Genomic DNA, 18,257 nt, shown 5'->3' with positions numbered 1-18,257 from the left:
AAATATAAAATAATTCTTAAGCATTTTTATATTAAATGAAAATGTTATTTGTGCAAAGGTTTATGAGACTACTATGCCAGTGCCTTTATTGCTACACATGTTGAGTTTCCCAAGCAGCCAGAGTAAACACTATCAAATACCAGAACTTATAAAGAACTTCAAAACCCACTGGAAGTCATCTCATCCAATGTCCCTAGACTTGATAAAATAGTTCAAAGCTTACACCAAGTAAATTGTTGTATCAGACATTTTTGTGACATTTTACCTTCCTTTTAACTGCCTTTTCCTGACCATGCTTTCCTTTCTGAGGATAACAGAATAGTTCCCCAGTGCTAACCCAGGACCTGGTTCTAGAAAAGTGATTATATATAAATTATATATAGTGATTGTCTGTTCTAACGTGTCTGTGGGCTACTTCACTGACTGATAGTTATATCCTTGTTTCATGTAATCTGGAATCATTCAGAGCCAAAAAGCTTCAGTGTGACTCATAAACTTAATTGTGTGCAGCTATTTGGGCCAAGATTACAGTAGATAAACATTCAGAAAATAAAAAGCTAAGAGGGCAATCCAGAAAAGAATAACTTTGAAAATCCTCGACCTTCTTGTGTTTAGCAGTCTATAAACTAAAATCAGACACAGTAATGCTAAGCTTTCAACATTATCCAATCTTGGCTCAGTAAAAGGTGGTAATAAACATGAATTGCTAATTAGTTTGAATTTAAGGAACAACCCGACATTGTTGAATTCCTCAAAGACTTGTTAGGTGATTTTGTGTGTGTGTGTGTGTGTGTGTGTGTGTGTGTGTGTGTGTGTGTGTGTGTGTGCGTGTGTGTCCTCTTTGCGTTTTTCAATCTCTTTGAGGTCAAGTAAATGACTGTTGACATATTTGAGAAACACAAGTAAGCCAACAAAAGCCAAGAGTAGTGAGCACTGGGGAAGGGGGGAAGATGGCCTTCGGAGTTCCTGCTTATATTCAATATGCAGTTTTGCTTTAGCATTGATTCTACATTATTCTTTCAGGGTTCCTATATGATGGAACCTAATTGCTGACATTGCCCTCAGTAAAGTCAAAGGAATTATATTCCCTACCACAAACAAGGTGCCTGAATTCTTAGGACTGAACATTCTTCCAAATACTTCCTTCATAATTTTTCATAAAAGTCACTTTCCAAAATAGTGAAGTTTGCAGAAAATATCAAAATATTTTATTGGTGAAATTATTAAGGCCACTCCACGTAGTTAAAAGGGAGGTTTATTTTGTGGGCTAACTTACAAGGGAAGGGATAGTTTACAGGGTCTGGGAAAGGTGTGGCACAGTCCGGCGGTGTTCTCTGGAGAACTCTGCTCAGTCTACCTCCAGCGTCCAGGGTCCAGGAACCAAGAGAGCTGGCACATCCAGACCTCTGGGTCTTCAGGGTCCTCTCTTGGCCCCGCCTTGTAGGCGTGACAGTTACCTAAGCCTCAATGGGAGTTGGAACTTCCAGATCAAAGCTAGAATGGCTACCCACTACATATTTCCATGTTTCAAACAATGCAAAACTCACTGAAGGAGATTTTATCCACTTTACAACACAACTGATAAATATCAAGGTAATGTGCACTAGTAAACCAGGGTTAGCAGTTTGAGAGAATGATCTGTAGATCTAAGACACTGATCTTAGTTACAACAGTTTGAGCAAGGCCTGAACAGCAAACTACCAAGAATAATATTTATTGTAAATAGTCAACCCTATAACATACTTCCTCTGGCAAAGCAACACCTCTTAACCTATCCAAACAGCATCACCAACTGTGGACCACAATTCTAATATCTGAACCTATAGCTGACATCATCATTCAAATCACTCTTTTTTGATAGGCTAAATAAATAAATGAATAAATAAAAGCTTAACTCAGTTAAAAAAAATAGATAAAAAGACTTGTGTAAACTATGTGCGTTTTAATACATTTTATATGCTATTTTGAATTTGAAAGCTAGCTTTAGTTAATGTCAACACAAAACATTGTTTAAAACTAAAAATCATAAGCAAAGATTGGTTTGGTATAGAGCCAAATATAGCCAAGAAGCAGATTTTAATTTTTATAACTTGACACCTAAAAATAACAGATAGTTGTGACTATTGCTAAAGAAATATTTTCTTCAGTGTTCTCTAAAATATTAGAGAGCTCTAATAATTATTCCCTTATGAAGTATATTATTAACATATTATACATTACTCTTTGCTGAAGGCATGGTTGTATTTAGGACCTCATTTATACAATGTTTTCTGCACAGAATTCTTTATTTTAAAATGGTATGTTAAATACTTAATTTCAATGTAACTGTATTTTTATTTTGAAATGCATATAAAAACAGTGTACAAAAATGCTTTTGTAAAAACTAATTCCAAATTATCTGCTGTATTCTAATGTGTATCTCAAATCATATGTCTCCAGTTTTAAGAACATGTTTTACTATATTTGAAGGATTCTGCTAGTAAAGTAAACATAAAAATAAACCTCTAACATTAAATCTACTCACTGACATTCAAATTTGGCTGTAACATTTTTAAGCTTTACTAGTTAAGGAAAATAGCGTACTTTTTTCTTCTGTTAAGTTTATAAAAACTTTGTGAAAATGTGTGGAAAACCACCCTCTCCCACATGCACTTTTTATAAAGGCTTCCCAAAGTGGATTTGCATTAATCATGCTTAAATCAAGAAAGAGTGTTCTATAAACAGAAACCTTGCCATTTCATTGAAAATTTAATACAGAAGTTAAGAGACAGGAAGTGAAAACAGAGTGGTGATATAGTAACTGAACTTCAGATATCTGATGTCATATTGTTATATTCATAGATAGTCTCATATCATTTTGAAAAATCTTCTGCCATTGCTTACCTTTTTGGTTTTTATTATATAATACAGTATACTTAAAGTGTTTGTTTTTATTTATTACTAGGTTATCCAGATAAATTTTGAGGAATTTGATCTGGAGATTGGCTATGACACCTTGACTATTGGTGATGGGGGTGAAGTTGGAGACCCAAGGACTGTTCTTCAGGTGTAAGTAGTCAGTGTTTCATTCTTGTTACAGTGTATCAAGAATTGAAAACTTTTACTCTCAAAGTATCTTTCAAAACTCATGCTGCCTTTTACCACAAACAGCACAGAATACCTTTGGAATGATACACAGGACACTCAGCATTTTTTTTCCTTTCTCACCCTTTTTATTGAAAATAGATTGTTTCCTCATACCATATATCCTGATCACAATTTCCCCTCTCTCTACACCTCCCAGTTCATAACCCTTCCCCTGGATACACTTCCTTTGTGTCTCCCATTAGAAATGAACAGGTTTCTAGAGACAACAACCAAACATGATCAAAATAGTATAGAAGGATAAACCAAAAGAAGGAAAAGAGTCCCAAGAACAGCTGTGCACAAGGATTAGACACACACTCCTTCACACACACTCAAGGAGTTGCATGAAAATACTACGCTGAAAGCTATGATATATCCACAGAGGACCTGGTGCAGACCTCTTTGGCTCTGTGCTTGCTGATGCAGTCTCTGTGTAATAGGCAACTCAGGGGGGCCTTGATCTCCCGCTAGCATTTTTCACCTCAAAGGAGGAAATGATGGGAGGAAAAGACTTTATCGAGTACAGTTAAGATCCTGTTCTCCTCTCCACTGGAGGCCATGCCTGGGGCCAATCTCAAATATCGTGCACTCAGTGAATGTGATCAAGAAGCAGATGAAGGGAGACCACAGCATCAGGGTCATGAAGTGAAAGGAGCAGATTCACAGCTCATTATAAATAAAGTGAGGGTAAGGTCAGCTGGGTGACGTAAGATTGCATAAAGAAGAAAAATTGTGTGATGTGCTTTTATATTCCCAGTGACTAATCAGTTGGAACAAGCTATGCTACCAAACCAGCACTTTTTGTTCAATGTTCTTGGAAGAGTGAAATCAATGTTTGACGCCTTTTCTGTTCTCACACTGCTGTTTTCTATTGTCCTTAGTTCGACCAGGGCTTGAGCTTCAGCGCTTCCGGTATTTTCCTTATTCTGAGAAACATGATCAATATTTACAACTTATACAGGAAGCCATGTTTTGTTCTGTGTTCCTCTGTCTATTATCAGTACATACATGTTTCTCTTGCAAACAAAATTATACTTCTGATAAAATACAATTCCTTTCCTCTATTAAAGTGGACAGTAACATAACATCGTCAGTGATCACAACCAAGTCATTTCATAGAAACTGGGTAATTGGCTGACAGACTTTACATTAAAAAGACTGTTCCAACTCTAAAACTCTTTGATTTGATAACTTACTGATTTTTTTAACTCAATTAAATATCTATTTTTTTTCCAAGACAGGGGTTCTCTGTGTAGTTTGGGTGCCTGTCCTGGATAGGCACCCAAACTGTAGACAGGCTGGCCTCAAACTCACAGAGATCCGTCTAGCTCTGCCTCCCGAGTGCTGGGATTAAAGGTGTGCACCACCTTCGCCCGGCTTCAATTATATATCTTTATATAATTTTCTCTCTTCCACTTCCCCCAGAATCCTCTTTCATATATAAGGCTCCCTTTCAAATCCCTGCCCTCTTTTTCTTTAAATTTTATTGTTACATATATGAATAAATGTATAAATATAAAAAGACAACCTACTGAGTCTATTGAGAGATGCTTGTATGCATATGATTTCAGGGCAGACCACTTAGAATTAGATAACTAACGAAGGGTGTTATCTCTGAGGAAGTCTTCATCTTACACTCTCCCTTCCATGATAACATTTCTATTAGTATTGTCATTGTTTATGTAGAATATAGAGAGGCAAACTGTTAAGGTATCTTGGATGTAGTTTCCCCACTGTTTCTAGGATACGTGAATTCACAGCAGACTCTCTGGTCATCTCTTTGGCTCTTACAATCTTCCTTCCTCCTCTCGCATGATGTCCACTGAGCCTTAGGTGCAGGAACTGTGTTGTAGATGTATCCACCAGGCTGTGTACTCATGGCTAGTTATTCTGTGCATTTTGATTCATTGTGGATTTCTGTAATGGTCTCAATCTTCTATAAGGGATGAGAGCTATACTTATCTGTGTTTATAAGGATAATAATTTAGGATGCTGTTAGGAATTATGCTAATTTAGAAATGTTGTATTTGGAGGTTATCCTTTAAAATCTATGACCTCTTGAGCCACAGGAGGCTGACAAAATTTCCATGGCATTTTCCATTGTGTTGAGTGTGCATTAAATCCTGTTAAACAACATTTGACCACTAAGAAGATATCAGTACCACTGCTGTTGCACGTTTAGGGATATTTTGCCATTGTGGCTGTAGTTTTGATTCATAGGTATCACAGCTGGCTGGACTATTGATTGTTTCTATCCTTTGGCAGCATGTATACTGCCTGCTTACTTGTACCATGAAAGCTAGTTCTCAGTGAGAAGGCTTTCAAGGTCTAATCCTCCAATTCTTGTACTTTGAAAAGTGCATGGTGTCTTCAGCAATAAAGACTGGCCTTCAGCCTCTGTGATGCAAACAGGGGCAAAAACCATAGTTTTTTGTTTTTTGAGCCTCTTAAACTCCCCTTACCAATAACTTTAAAGAGGCAATCTTCATGCCTAGTACTGGGGTTCTGTTATCTAATCTACAGTTATTGGTGAAACATTGTAAACTAAAGCAGCATAACTTCATATGTATGTGTATATATATATACCTATATATATTCATATATTCACAAATATATATGTATATTCACAGTATTAGCAGTCATAATTCAATATATATACACACATACAAGTCAATTCAACAAATATACATGTAAATATCATGCACCTATGAATATATTTGCACATGCACTTACACAAATGTAGTGACGTGTAAGTATATATACATAATGACCTATCTATATACATGTGCATATACACACAATCATTCATTCATATCCTTACAGACCTCCAAGTCCATTGCCACACACACAAGTGCATATACACATACACCTACATATACACACATATACACATATGCACACATACTCAGTCTCCAGAATTAGTGAATTGACCAAGTTCTACTCTTCTAACATCAACACCACATTGAAAAAAGAAAAAAAGAAAAGAGAAAGGAAGCAAAAAAAGAAAGGAAGGTATAGAGAAGGAAGGAAGGAAGGAAGGAAGAAAGAAGGAAGGAAGAAAGGAAGGAGGGGAGAAAGAAAGAATCTGACTGCAGCAATTACCTTTTGCGGACAAGATTTGATTAATGTGATGTCATCCAAGTCCCATCTAGCATAAAGACAAATAAATGCTTTTGGTTCTCTGAATTACTTTAGTCTAAAATATAAAAATAATTTCTATGTAATTTTGATTCTGAACCATAAATATTAAACTTGTAGAGTAATCATTTTTGTGGAGCTTCATTTTTTCTTATTTTTATGTCCATCTATTGTAAAAAGACTGATGATTTCAATGGAAAAACAGTTTCCTTCCAGTTTGCTATGGTTTGATTTTTGTACACACAAATAATTTATTAAAAAGTTTTAGTTGCTATTTTCATTTTTATTTTTACTCGGAGTTAACTGTATTATAGTACAGACAAAAGTTAACACAAAAAGAAGAAATTGGGGGAAATATGTAAATAAACTCTCAAGTATAAAAATCCATAGGTGAGGAGCACAATGCATGTGCCAAAATCTTGCCCAACAAATTAATTGTAAGAATCATTATACTTAAATATTATACTTTGAAATATCATAATTTATGATGCCCATGTACAAAAGTGATTTCAAATCTACAATTATTGCTTTCTTATATAAATGTGTCAACTATATGTTTTTTAATTTCAGGATGTTGATCGTTTCTGAAATGTGACTGTCAAATGCAGTTTCAGGGTTAAAAAAAAATTTCCCACAGCCACTATCTTTAGTGAATTTCAGGTACTGCAGAGTGAACAGATGCCTCACTTTTCATAGCATTGTAGGAGAAAATATTGAATACATTTTCACAAAAGGCAATAGTGACATGTTTACATGAAACAAAGAAAATTGCTAGAATATAGAAGGGCTGTTGTTATCTAATAGATATAACAAAATGCTTTGAGTGAATACAAAGATCAGGCATTGAACCTAATAGATGTTTGATATATCCGTCCTTTATTTCAGTTTCTATTTCAGAGCATAATGAAGATTTCTGAGTGCATTTATGTAGAGCTTCTATGCTTTCATTCTATATAAAGAGACTAACCAGGAGGCTTAAAGCACAGCATGGATGCACAGTGAGGTCACTCTGCTTATAAATAAACATATATTGAAGTTCATTTAGTCACAAACAATGAATTCAAAAGCATGCATTAAAATAATTTGAAGAACCATTTGAGAGCTTTGTATGAATGATCTAAGAATCCTGATCAGCTCCCAAACATTCTTTAGTGTCACGCATGGAAGTTGGAGACAAAATTGTTCAAACAGCAGGGACAATTGGAACTTAAATCAAGTCATTTGAGAAGAATTATATATTGAAGTTGCATGCAAAAATCAGTTTTAAGAAAGACATCTAATGATGAGAAAATAAAATTAAAATGAAATCACAGACAACGACAGGGAATCTTTCCTCAAAATATTGGAAAAAAATGAATCAGTTTTTATATTAAATATGGATTAACCCAGCCTGTGATGTTCATCATAGGAAATCTGCTAAGTTGACTTAACCAAAGAAAACTAAATCTCACTCTACCATAAATGCAGGCAGATAGAATCTGTCTTACATAGGCAACTTGTCCTGATTCAGATGAAAATTACAATTCTACCCATTTTATAAAAAGCTGGAAGTGAAATCATGGAGTCTCGTGTCTGACTTAAACCAGCATAGAGACTGGAAGACATACGTTTTCCTCTCTGTTGTTCCTATATCATAGGAATGGCTCCAGGAACAAAAGACATTCCTGGTATACAAACCTTATACAAGTTAGTGATCTTTCAAAATCCTTCTATTCCTCTAGAGAGACATAGGAATTAAAATTTACAATTTTCTGTATCTAATGTGACTGACACATGGGAGTTTGATATACACACTTTCAGTCAAGTGCAGGTTTCACTAGTGTGAGTTGTTTAGGCCCTTAATCCGAGGTGATCTGGAGATCAGGAAGTAGAAGGTCAGTCAGAGAGTAAGGTGCAAGGGTGAAATTGACCCTCCATGGATGTCCTTTGTGAACTGGCAACATATTTTACAGGCTCTGGCTATTAGCACAGTTCGGAATGGACAAACACACAAAGCAATGCAATAAACAGCAGCAACTTCAATATTCACCATGATATTAAGGTTAGCATGTTAGATACAGGGTAACTAAATGCATTTCATATACTTAGGCTCATACACAAATTTCACACCAAGTCAATTTACTTTCTGTTCTAAACCTGAGTTGTCAGAAATATATTTTACCAAATGTGCTTGTACAGTATTCAAATATTTTCAATGAAAGACTGTGAAACTTTAAATGTTAAGATAATACACATTTAGGTAATGATATATGTGTATATGTGTACACACACACAATAAGTAGGCAGCGCCAAGACAGATAAGAATTTTATAGTATAATCATTTCTAATTCTTTGACAAGGCAGAAAGTTAATACAATCCAATGTTTCACAATACCTTCCCTATCTCAGTGTCCTCCTAGGCATATGTAACCCATAATTGTATCAGAATATTTTGTTCCATTCCTTCATGATTAATTTCAAAAGCTGTCTGGAGATGGGTACAAGGTGATGTTGCTGTACGTAAAATGTAGTATTTAAATTTTCACCTTTGTAGTTTTGGTAGTTGTCTCTAGATCAGGGTTATTTCCTGTCATTTCCAGGCTCTGTTCAAACACATGATCATCCCTGCTGCCCTTGCCTGGGTTAGTTAAATTGTATAGACCAGGCAGGAGAAATATTTATAGTCCTCTCTGAGGGGGCCTCCCGTTTTGTTTTGTTTCTTTCTAATCCTTTTGTGAAAGAAAACTATATTTTCTTCACTGAGCTAATGTTGCTGCCTTGTTTGTGGTTTTACAAATAAAGAAGGCAACTTTGTCATTTCTCTTTTGAAAAATGTATCTTTTTAGTATGAAACTGAGAATCTATAAGCAGGGATATCTACTATGTAGTAATCCTACTTTCCCTATTTTTCATTCTGAATGGAATCTCCTCCCAACTCCCTATGTCTGATTTACTCATTTGCTTTCATCCTTGCTTGACCCTTGGCTTATATTCAATTATATGATAGATTTTTAATGCCAGAGGGAATATGAAGTAATTTTCCTTTCTATAGTCCAAAAGCAGCACATTATTGAATGTGCATTATTCATGTGTAGAGGCAGTTATGCTACATCAGATAAGAAGTATGTTCCTTAAAATAACATCGTTAGCAATAGAATGTGTGTAAACAGGCTCTCATTGTCTTAGTAAGAATTACTATTTCTGTGATGAGCCACCACCAAAAGCAAGTTGGGAGGAAATGGTTTAGTTTTTTTATTCTTCCACATCATAGTTCACTATGAAAGGAAGGTGGGACAGGAGCTCAAACAGGGCAGGAACCGGGAGGCAAGAGCTGTTACAAAAGCAATGGAGGAGTGCTGCTTTCTGGCTTGCTCCTCATGGCTTGCTCACACTGCTTTCTTATGGAACCCAGGACCACCAGCCTTAGGATGGCACCACCACAATGAATTGGACCATCCCCTTTTAGTAACTAATTAAAAAATGCCCTACAGGCTTGCCTACAACCTGGTCTTATGGAGACATTTTCTTAATTAAGGTTCCCTCCTTTCAGATAATTTTAGCTTGCAACAAGTTGACATAAAACTATCCAGCACACCCATCATGAGATTAATTATATAAAGTTTCATGTATTCAATATGAGTATTACAGAGTTATGATATATTACTTGGAGATTTGTTATTTTCCACAGCATTTTCATAGTTCTCAAAAAGTGTACAACAAAATTCTCTGGAAGTTGAAGATTAATATGGTATTGGATTTTTTTTAGGAATAAAAATACTTAAAGATCATAGATCTGCTTTCCCTTTTTAGTTCAAAAGGAAGCATAAAACTCTCTGATGCTCAAGTAATCTTGCCTTGGGGATATGAAAGATCTAACCTAGTTAAACACATGAAATATATTTTTAAATTATGAAGTTTGATCACTAAATTGTGTGGTTTATCTCTCATGTTGCATCAGCACATAGCCCTGTAAGCTTGAAGGTTTTATGTTTTCTAGTATAGAAGGTATTGAAGGATACCTTTTTCATGATTTGCATGCAGAGGGTACTTTAGTAATCCATCTCTCCTTTCTTTGTCAATCTCTTTCTCAGGCTGACTGGCAGCTTTGTGCCAGACCTGATAGTGAGCATGAGAAGCCAAATGTGGCTGCATCTTCAAACAGATGAAAGCGTTGGATCTGTTGGCTTCAAGGTTAACTACAAAGGTAAGGATGAATCGTCTGTGGAAAATATGCTATCATAATACAGCCAGAGAAAACATTTAAATTCAAGCTTAATTGCATCTGCAAAGTGAAGGAAAATGTGGTTGCTACAATTCCACGAACAATACATTCTAAGAAATCATTTTCTCTTCCACTGTAGATGCTGATATATTACATATCTTTAAATAAAATGAGCTTTTCTTTAAAACATACCTATTTTTTATACCTCACCCCTCATCCTATGCTTCAGTATTCTGGACTACCTGTCTTTCAAAGAAAAGAAAGTGAATGTATGCCCTTTTAATAATATGCTTTGCAAAATAGCTATTATTAAATACTTACATGTATTTGTAAATGAATTAAATCCTCAAACTTCCTGAATACTATTTGGGCTGTAATCCACCAGGTCTAATATGTCAGGTTAGTGTTAAATGTCACTTTTAAGTAAGTCCCTGACATCACTTTGTTTTTAAATAACTACTGCCATCTCAGTGTTAGTCTTGACATGGGTAAGAATGTGAAACCTGTTCTAGCTTCATTTATGATAGACAGGTGCAGCTCAAAATCATAAACATTTTCACTCACATTGAACTTTTATTAAACTCAACATAGAAATACCATGAAAATAGATATGCAAAGGAGTAATTCTATCTGAAAAAAATTTGTAAATGTTAAGAAATGCAAATAAATCTGAGTTCTAGAAAGGGATATGTGAATGAGACCAACAAGACATTACATATCTTGAGTTTATAGTTACTATTGTGGCAAAATAATTACTCTTCATCATATCAATTAACAATGCCTGTGAATAATAATTTCAATCAGTTTTCCATTGTAAGCACTGTCATTCCTTTGTATCAGGACATGTGAAATGAATGTGTGATGTTGTCTCGGAGACAGGGCATATTCGTTCTGTTTTTCACTTGTGACTAAATTTAGTACTATATTAATTTGAAGAGGTCTGGAAATATGTATAAATGTCAGTTGAATAAAAAGGTTCACTTGGCTGTGGTTTAAAATGCATTCCAATTGAAACACACATCTTTTCTGATTAAATAAAACAAATTGGCAACGAAAAAAACAGCTTATACTGGAACTATTTACTTGATTTCTTGTTTCCTCTTTAAATAGAAACGTGAGACATGCATCCCTACATTACTTTCATTTTTCATCATTTTTTCAACACTGTGAAAGATATTTGCAATAAAATCTATTGTTGTTTAAACATCAGAAACTGTATAAATCACTAGTGATAATGCTTCAACAAGAAAGTTATTGACACTCAGGAGGCGGTTGTAGGGGCAGGGGGATTCTATGAACATTTCGACAGTTCCCATGTCCACTGCTGTTCAAGGGCAGAGGCACACTGTAAAGGAGTCCAACTCAGTGTTATTTTACTCTCTTTTTCCTTGGGTTTCAATAACAGTGCTTAAAAGTTATTCCACGGATCTGCTTATATGCCAAGTATTGAATATATTGTTGAATATAAAAACAAACAGACACTCTCCCTCTTTCAATAAGATCATAATTCAGTCATGGAACATAAAATCCACATAAGAATTCATGCATAAATATCCACAGTCAGGACACATCAGAAATCAATCCAAGAAATTGTAACTGAAAACTGACCTCCATCACCTCCATCGTGTTCTTCCTAACCTAACATACGCATCACCAATGCTGATCTTCCTTTTTTTTTTCCTTTATCTTCTCCTTGAAACTCTGATTTAACCAAATTATATGTTATTGTCTTAATTCACCACTATGTATTTGGATACATTATAGATTCTATATGGCTGTGTTCTAATTTTAATCCATTACTTCACCCACTCTTGTTTGCATATCAAGTTCATCCATGTCACATACATTAATGTCTGCCTTACCTCTGCTTTCACAAGTGACCACTTGTGGTGTTTGAGAAAACACTATAAAACAAGTACTATATAACCAGACAAAATTAATACATCTTGCTGGCCTTGTAGTCCCATGAGCAAACATCCTGCTATAGCACCATATATATTCACTAAGTTAGACCGACTGATTGATTTTCCTATGTAAATAATATGTAAAATAATATATTTTCAAAAAATTCTGTTTTACCATGATACAGTGAAAAGCATCTTTTGAATTCTCTATTAATAAAAAATCTGAGGATAGTTTCAAATTTTGATCTTCAGATAGAAGTAGCAACCTCATCTACTAAATATAAGTTTATAATCACCCTATTCTCTGTTGAGTCGTATGTTGGCTCTAATGGAACATCTGCTGGAAACCTTTCAGACTTAGTCTAAAGATATCCACTTTTCTATTCTATACAGTGTTCACATGGGATAGCATTAGACACACATCCCACCTAAATTAAACACATATTTTATTTAAAAATGTAACTCATATTTTAACACAGTAATTCTTTGAGAATTTCCATGGACACATTTGGATTATATTTACTACTTTCTGCCAACTCCTCCAACTGACACCACCCACCCTTCCACACATGCTGAATTGTACCTTCATTTTTGTTGATGGTTTTTTGTCCATCTTTGTTAGTACTTGTTAGTACTTGGCTGTGAGGGCCATCCACTGGAGTGTAGCCAGGAGCTACACGCCCTTCCCTTTTCCTGAAAATAGATTATATTCTCATATGATATATCCTGATTTCAGTCTCCCCTCCCTCTACTCCAAATTCCTCCCCATATCCTCTCCCATGTTGTTCCACTCCCTTTCTGTTTTTCACTGAAACAGACCAGGCTTGAAATGAACAGGCTTCTCAGAGATAAGAACAAAACATTACAAAATAAAATATAAAAAGATTTTAAAAAAAATATTGAATTTGGACAAGTCAAACCAACAAAAGGAAAAGAGCCCAAGAGAAGTCATAGGAATCAGAGACCTCTCTGGAGTTTATAAGTATTATTATATACATATATATATATATATTATAATTATAAATATTAAGTTTTAAACTATAATATATACACAGAGGACATGGTCCAGGTCCAGGAGGGCCTTGTGATTGCTGCTTCTGTCTCTGTGAGTTCCTATGAGCACTGCTCAGCTGATGTAGAGGGCCTTGTTCTCCTGGTGTCCTCCATTCCCCTAGTCTCCCTTATTCCTTCTGCCTCCTTTTCCTGGGGTTCCCTAAGCTCTGATGGAGATATTTGATGGAGACATCCATTTAGAACTGTGTGTTCCAAGATCTCTGCTCTCTATGTGTATGCAACGCCTGGCTGTGGTTATCAGTATTTGTTCCTCTCTGCTGAAGGAGGAGACTTGGCAGGAGGAGGCTTGTTGTGTGGTGGCTGAATGAAACACTAATCTATGCGTATAACAGAGTATCATTAGGAGTTATTTTATCACTTTTTTTTAAGATCAATAAAATTTGGTTGTAACTGAGGTCTCTGGACTATCTAGTCTCTGGTTCTCATTCATCAAAAGTGCTTCATCTGTGGAGTTGGGCCTTAAGTAAAAAATCAGACTTTGGATAGTTACTCTCAAAAGCTTTGTCCCACCATTGCCTTAGCATGAGTGCCTTGTCCAGCTTCACTATGATGTATTTTGTCTTATCTTCTTATAATTTATTGTGTAAAAGGACAACAAGGCCACAAGTACAGCATTGGTGATCGCAGAGTTTGTGCCTGGGTTGGTGTTTATGTTTCTCTTTTGATAGCCTGCTGAGTACCTTCCTGTAGCAAACATAGGTGTGAAACCCTATGCACACTCCTTTTCCCACAATGACCCCTTAACTTTGAGAGGAATGGTACTGATATAAATGTCACATTTAATGCTAAGACTTTAACATCCTGTTATTTTTCTGCATCCACCCTGACTTGTTGAAGATCTCTGTGTTAATCACCATATATTGTAAAAGGAAGTTTCTCTGATAAGAATTGGAGGGTAGAAAGATGCACTACTCTGTGGATGTAATGGAGTCACCCTACAAAGGGACAATGCCACTACTAGATGCATTAGGCAAAGATAAAAATAAATCCAGTTTCAGGAGTGGATTACCACTATTGGAGTTGTTGGTGATAGACATCCAAAAAACAGGCAACTGCCATTGCTCTTGATTACCTCTAAAGAGCTTTATAATACATTGCTGCTCTATATACTTAGGTTAGAGAATACAGAGATGAAGCTGGTATTGACCTGGAAGCTCCATTCCCATTGGTTAGCTTCAATAGTGATGGAATGTGCTCTGAATATTGCCAGAGTAGAGAATTAATCAACAATCTTATCTACTTGTGAAACTTGGGACCCATGTTAACTACTGTACTGGCACGTTATCCCCTTTGGTACAATGGTAGCTCATGTGCAGTGTTGATTTCGATTTCTGATTAGATTTCAGGCCTTTTCACAAGAAAGAGCCCATACTAGACATGGTTATTGGGATCAAGAATCTTTGGCTCCAATAGTCCTTATTGGAGAACTACCACCATTACACTGCTATTGAATGGGACATAGCTTCTACCTATACATTATTTTTAACTTTTTACAATCCTCTGACATTTCATAGTATATATATATATATCCTTACTTCTACTATATAATTTGACTTAATTACTTAAAAGAAATTTTGTGAAACTTTAATTTGAAGAAAAAAATCATCTCAAACCAAATTGTCTCTTCTAATCCACAATGTAAACAAATTCAAAACTTGTGAAATGGAAATGTTCAGACAACTTCTCATGTTCCTGAGATATAGAATTCTAGGCCCTCTGCAGAGAAAGACAGTTCTGTAGCTTGATCTCCTTAAGGGGTCCCCTGGAAGTAGGATCAGGATTCATCCCTGGTGCATGAGCAGGCTTTTTGGAGCCCACTACCTATGATGAGACACATTACACAGCCTTGAGTCAGGAGGAGGGACTTGAACCTGCCTCTACTAAATGTACCTCCCCATGGAAGGCCATATCTTCTTGTAGGAGGGAAAGGGGGGTGAGTTGGGAGGGGGAGGCTGGAGGGGCTGGAGGAGGGAAGGGGGAATCTTTGATTGGTATATAAAATGAATAAAACATTATTCTTAAATAAATAGAAATCAAATAAGAAAGCAATCAAAGTATGTGATGTGAAATCAAACATTTTAAGAGTATACTATATACTATGAGGAGAGACTATCTACAAATATGAAATGAAATATATTTGCTTGGGTTAGCCATCTCCAATTTTATAACATTTGATGCTCTCTTTCCATGTGGTGTAGGAAACATCTACCTCAAAGGCATGAAGAGGGTAAATGTTTGCAATCAATAAAATAGAAGTGAGGTTTGTATATTTTTTTCATTTAAGGTTAATTTAAAGTTTTCAAGTATACAAAGAGCACTGATTACAAAAGCATTGGATACACTGCCACCAGAATCTTTAGAAGTTAAATATATGTTTAGTTCATCAAAATCAATAATATCTACATTAAGTATCAACAGCACCAACAAAATAATAATGTGTTTACCAAAACCATGATTCAAGATGCAACAGCAGAAGTTTCAACTGAAAAAAGAATATCTTTGCTGTTACCTTACCCCAATGCCCTAAACACATTAATTTTTTATATTGTCATTATTCCTAATGCATATTAGCCAGTAAAGAAGGAAAAGCACAAAAAAATGAATTCCTATCCAATAGCCATATTAGTTTCTACCAACGATGCATGACTTTGGGAATGTATTTTCATCTTCATTTTATAAGAATGAAGAATCATCAAAGGACTATGAATATTCATCCAGATTCTTGTATATCCCAATCTTTGTGCCTAAATTAACTCATTAGATTTCATTAAAATTGCAGGAGGTAAGAACTGTTACTCATTTCTCATATGAAACAACTAAGATGTAAGCACTATAATAAGAAGAACTTAACTTTGCATCCTACCTGAAGCCATTCTCTGGCAAATGTCAGCATGCCATTATTTGTTTCATATGTGAATAAAGGATGAATAAATGAGTGAACACGAATGACCCATTAACTTGCTGCAGAACAGAGACACAAGTCTAACTTTCATGACTTCATGCTGTCTTCAATTATCGAATATTACATCCCAGGTGAGCTTGAAGGGTTTTTAGAAGCAGATGCTGCAGATGCTAATCAGTGTGAATAACATAGGGAATACCAAAAATGTCAAGTTAAATTAATGATCTCCCATTTTCTCAGCAGATACATAAAACCATAACATAAGTACATACAGTGTACACACATTCAAACCACATGGTAAAATCTACCACATTTTCAATGGGAACTATATATTTTTTTAAATTTTCCATGTAGTTATCTGATTCTTTTAAATGCAATGTTTACGGGGTTCTAAAACTCAAAATATCTCTTTTTAGAAATCAGGCATTATTAAGACCAAGCACAAACCCTCATATCAAGACTAGAGGCTACAACCCAATAGGAAGGAAAGGGTCCCAAGCACAGGCAAAAGAGCCAGACACTCCCACTGTTAGGAATTCCACAAGAACATCCAGATACACAACCATAATATGTATGCAAAGGTCCTAGCTCAGACCCATACAGGGTCTGTGATTGTTGGCTCAGTCTCTGTGATCCTGTATGAGCCTTGCTTAGTTGATTCTGTGGGCCATGTTCTTTTGGTGTCCTAGACCCTCAGACTCCTACAATTCTCCCTGCCCTTCTTCTGTGTGTATAGCAGAATGTCATTAGTAATCAGTTCATTAAATTCTTTTTCAAGTCATGTTTGGTTCTATTCTGCATGTCTGGACTGTTCAGCCTCTGGTTCTTGGCCATCCAGGCAGTGTCATTGTGACATAGGCCTCAAGTTGGGCCAGTCATTGGCAACTCCCACAAGTTCTGTGCCACCATGACCCAAGGACATCTTGCAAGCAGGACAAATTGTAAGCAGGAGGCTTTGTGGCCGGATTGGTATCTCAGTACCACTGTTTGAAGCCTTGCCAGGTTATAGACAATGGCCAATTCAGGCTCCATATTCTCCATTACAAGGATGTTTTTCTAGAGTCACTCTCATAGATTCCAGGGAGTTTCCACCTGCACTATGTTTCCAAATCACTACACAAATACCCGCTAATTCAAGGTGTCTCTCCCAGTCTCCTCCTTGTCCCTTGCCTGATCTTGCTTATTACCATGCCCATCTGTCCCCACCTCCACCTGCAAAATCTGGTCTATATTATGTTATGTTCAGTGAGGAGGTAGAGGGGTACTGGGGGAAAGGAGGGAGGGAAAGCTGCAGTTGAAATGTAATGAGAAAAAAATAAAATATACAAAAAAAAGAAAAAATGGGCATTAAACTGGTTTATTGAAATTCAGTTGTAATACAGTGTTCTTGAAGAGCATGAATTGGTGGTAACAATGTTATTTAATTTTATAAGCATGTGTTAGGGCCTCATGATATCACTGCAAACACCCTCTCAAGGAAATAATAATTTTATTGCTATACTACAGGTAAAGTAATTGCTTTGAATCAGGTTTAGACACTTTTTAAAGATCATATGTCTGGTGGGTTGAATATAGTACATTGTGTGTTTATAGACTGTGGCCTCAAAAACTATATTTCAATTAATCTTAGCAGAATTTTAAATTTATTTTGACATTTAAATTTGAAATAGCTTTTAACTAAAGTGCATGGTGAGAGCTTAAAATTTTGATGATGCCAGCTGGTTTTGTGGGATGACCTATAATTTTTAAATGGAATATTTTCATTAAAATGGCTGTTTTCTTAAATATTTAGAGTCATTAATTTTTATGGCTGGAAGTGTCTCTATGCCTCAGTGAACAGCTGATGAGCAGAGAGGACATTCTTTGCTCAAATTCAAATATTTTAGTAATTAGGACACATGCTGGTGATGAG

The 18,257-nt window shown here is 35.7% G+C and overlaps 1 protein-coding gene across 7 annotated transcripts in view; it reads left to right on the top strand.

The window, feature by feature from the left end:
* The window catches only part of Csmd3 (CUB and Sushi multiple domains 3), a 1,145,339-nt gene that overhangs the window by 586,642 nt on the left and 540,440 nt on the right, over positions 1–18,257 (top strand). For all 7 annotated transcript variants that reach the window (XM_052747788.1, XM_052747786.1, XM_052747792.1 and 4 more), the window contains 2 exons: positions 2,945–3,048; positions 10,335–10,447. In XM_052747788.1, coding sequence (XP_052603748.1) covers positions 2,945–3,048; positions 10,335–10,447 — 217 coding nt within the window. The remainder of the gene's footprint in view (positions 1–2,944; positions 3,049–10,334; positions 10,448–18,257) is intronic.

Source organism: Peromyscus californicus, unplaced genomic scaffold, assembly GCF_007827085.1.
Source record: "Peromyscus californicus insignis strain IS unplaced genomic scaffold, ASM782708v3 Scaffold_20__1_contigs__length_68692818, whole genome shotgun sequence".
Classification (NCBI taxonomy): Eukaryota; Metazoa; Chordata; class Mammalia; order Rodentia; family Cricetidae; genus Peromyscus; species Peromyscus californicus.
This window is presented reverse-complemented; position numbering and strand designations above follow the sequence as displayed.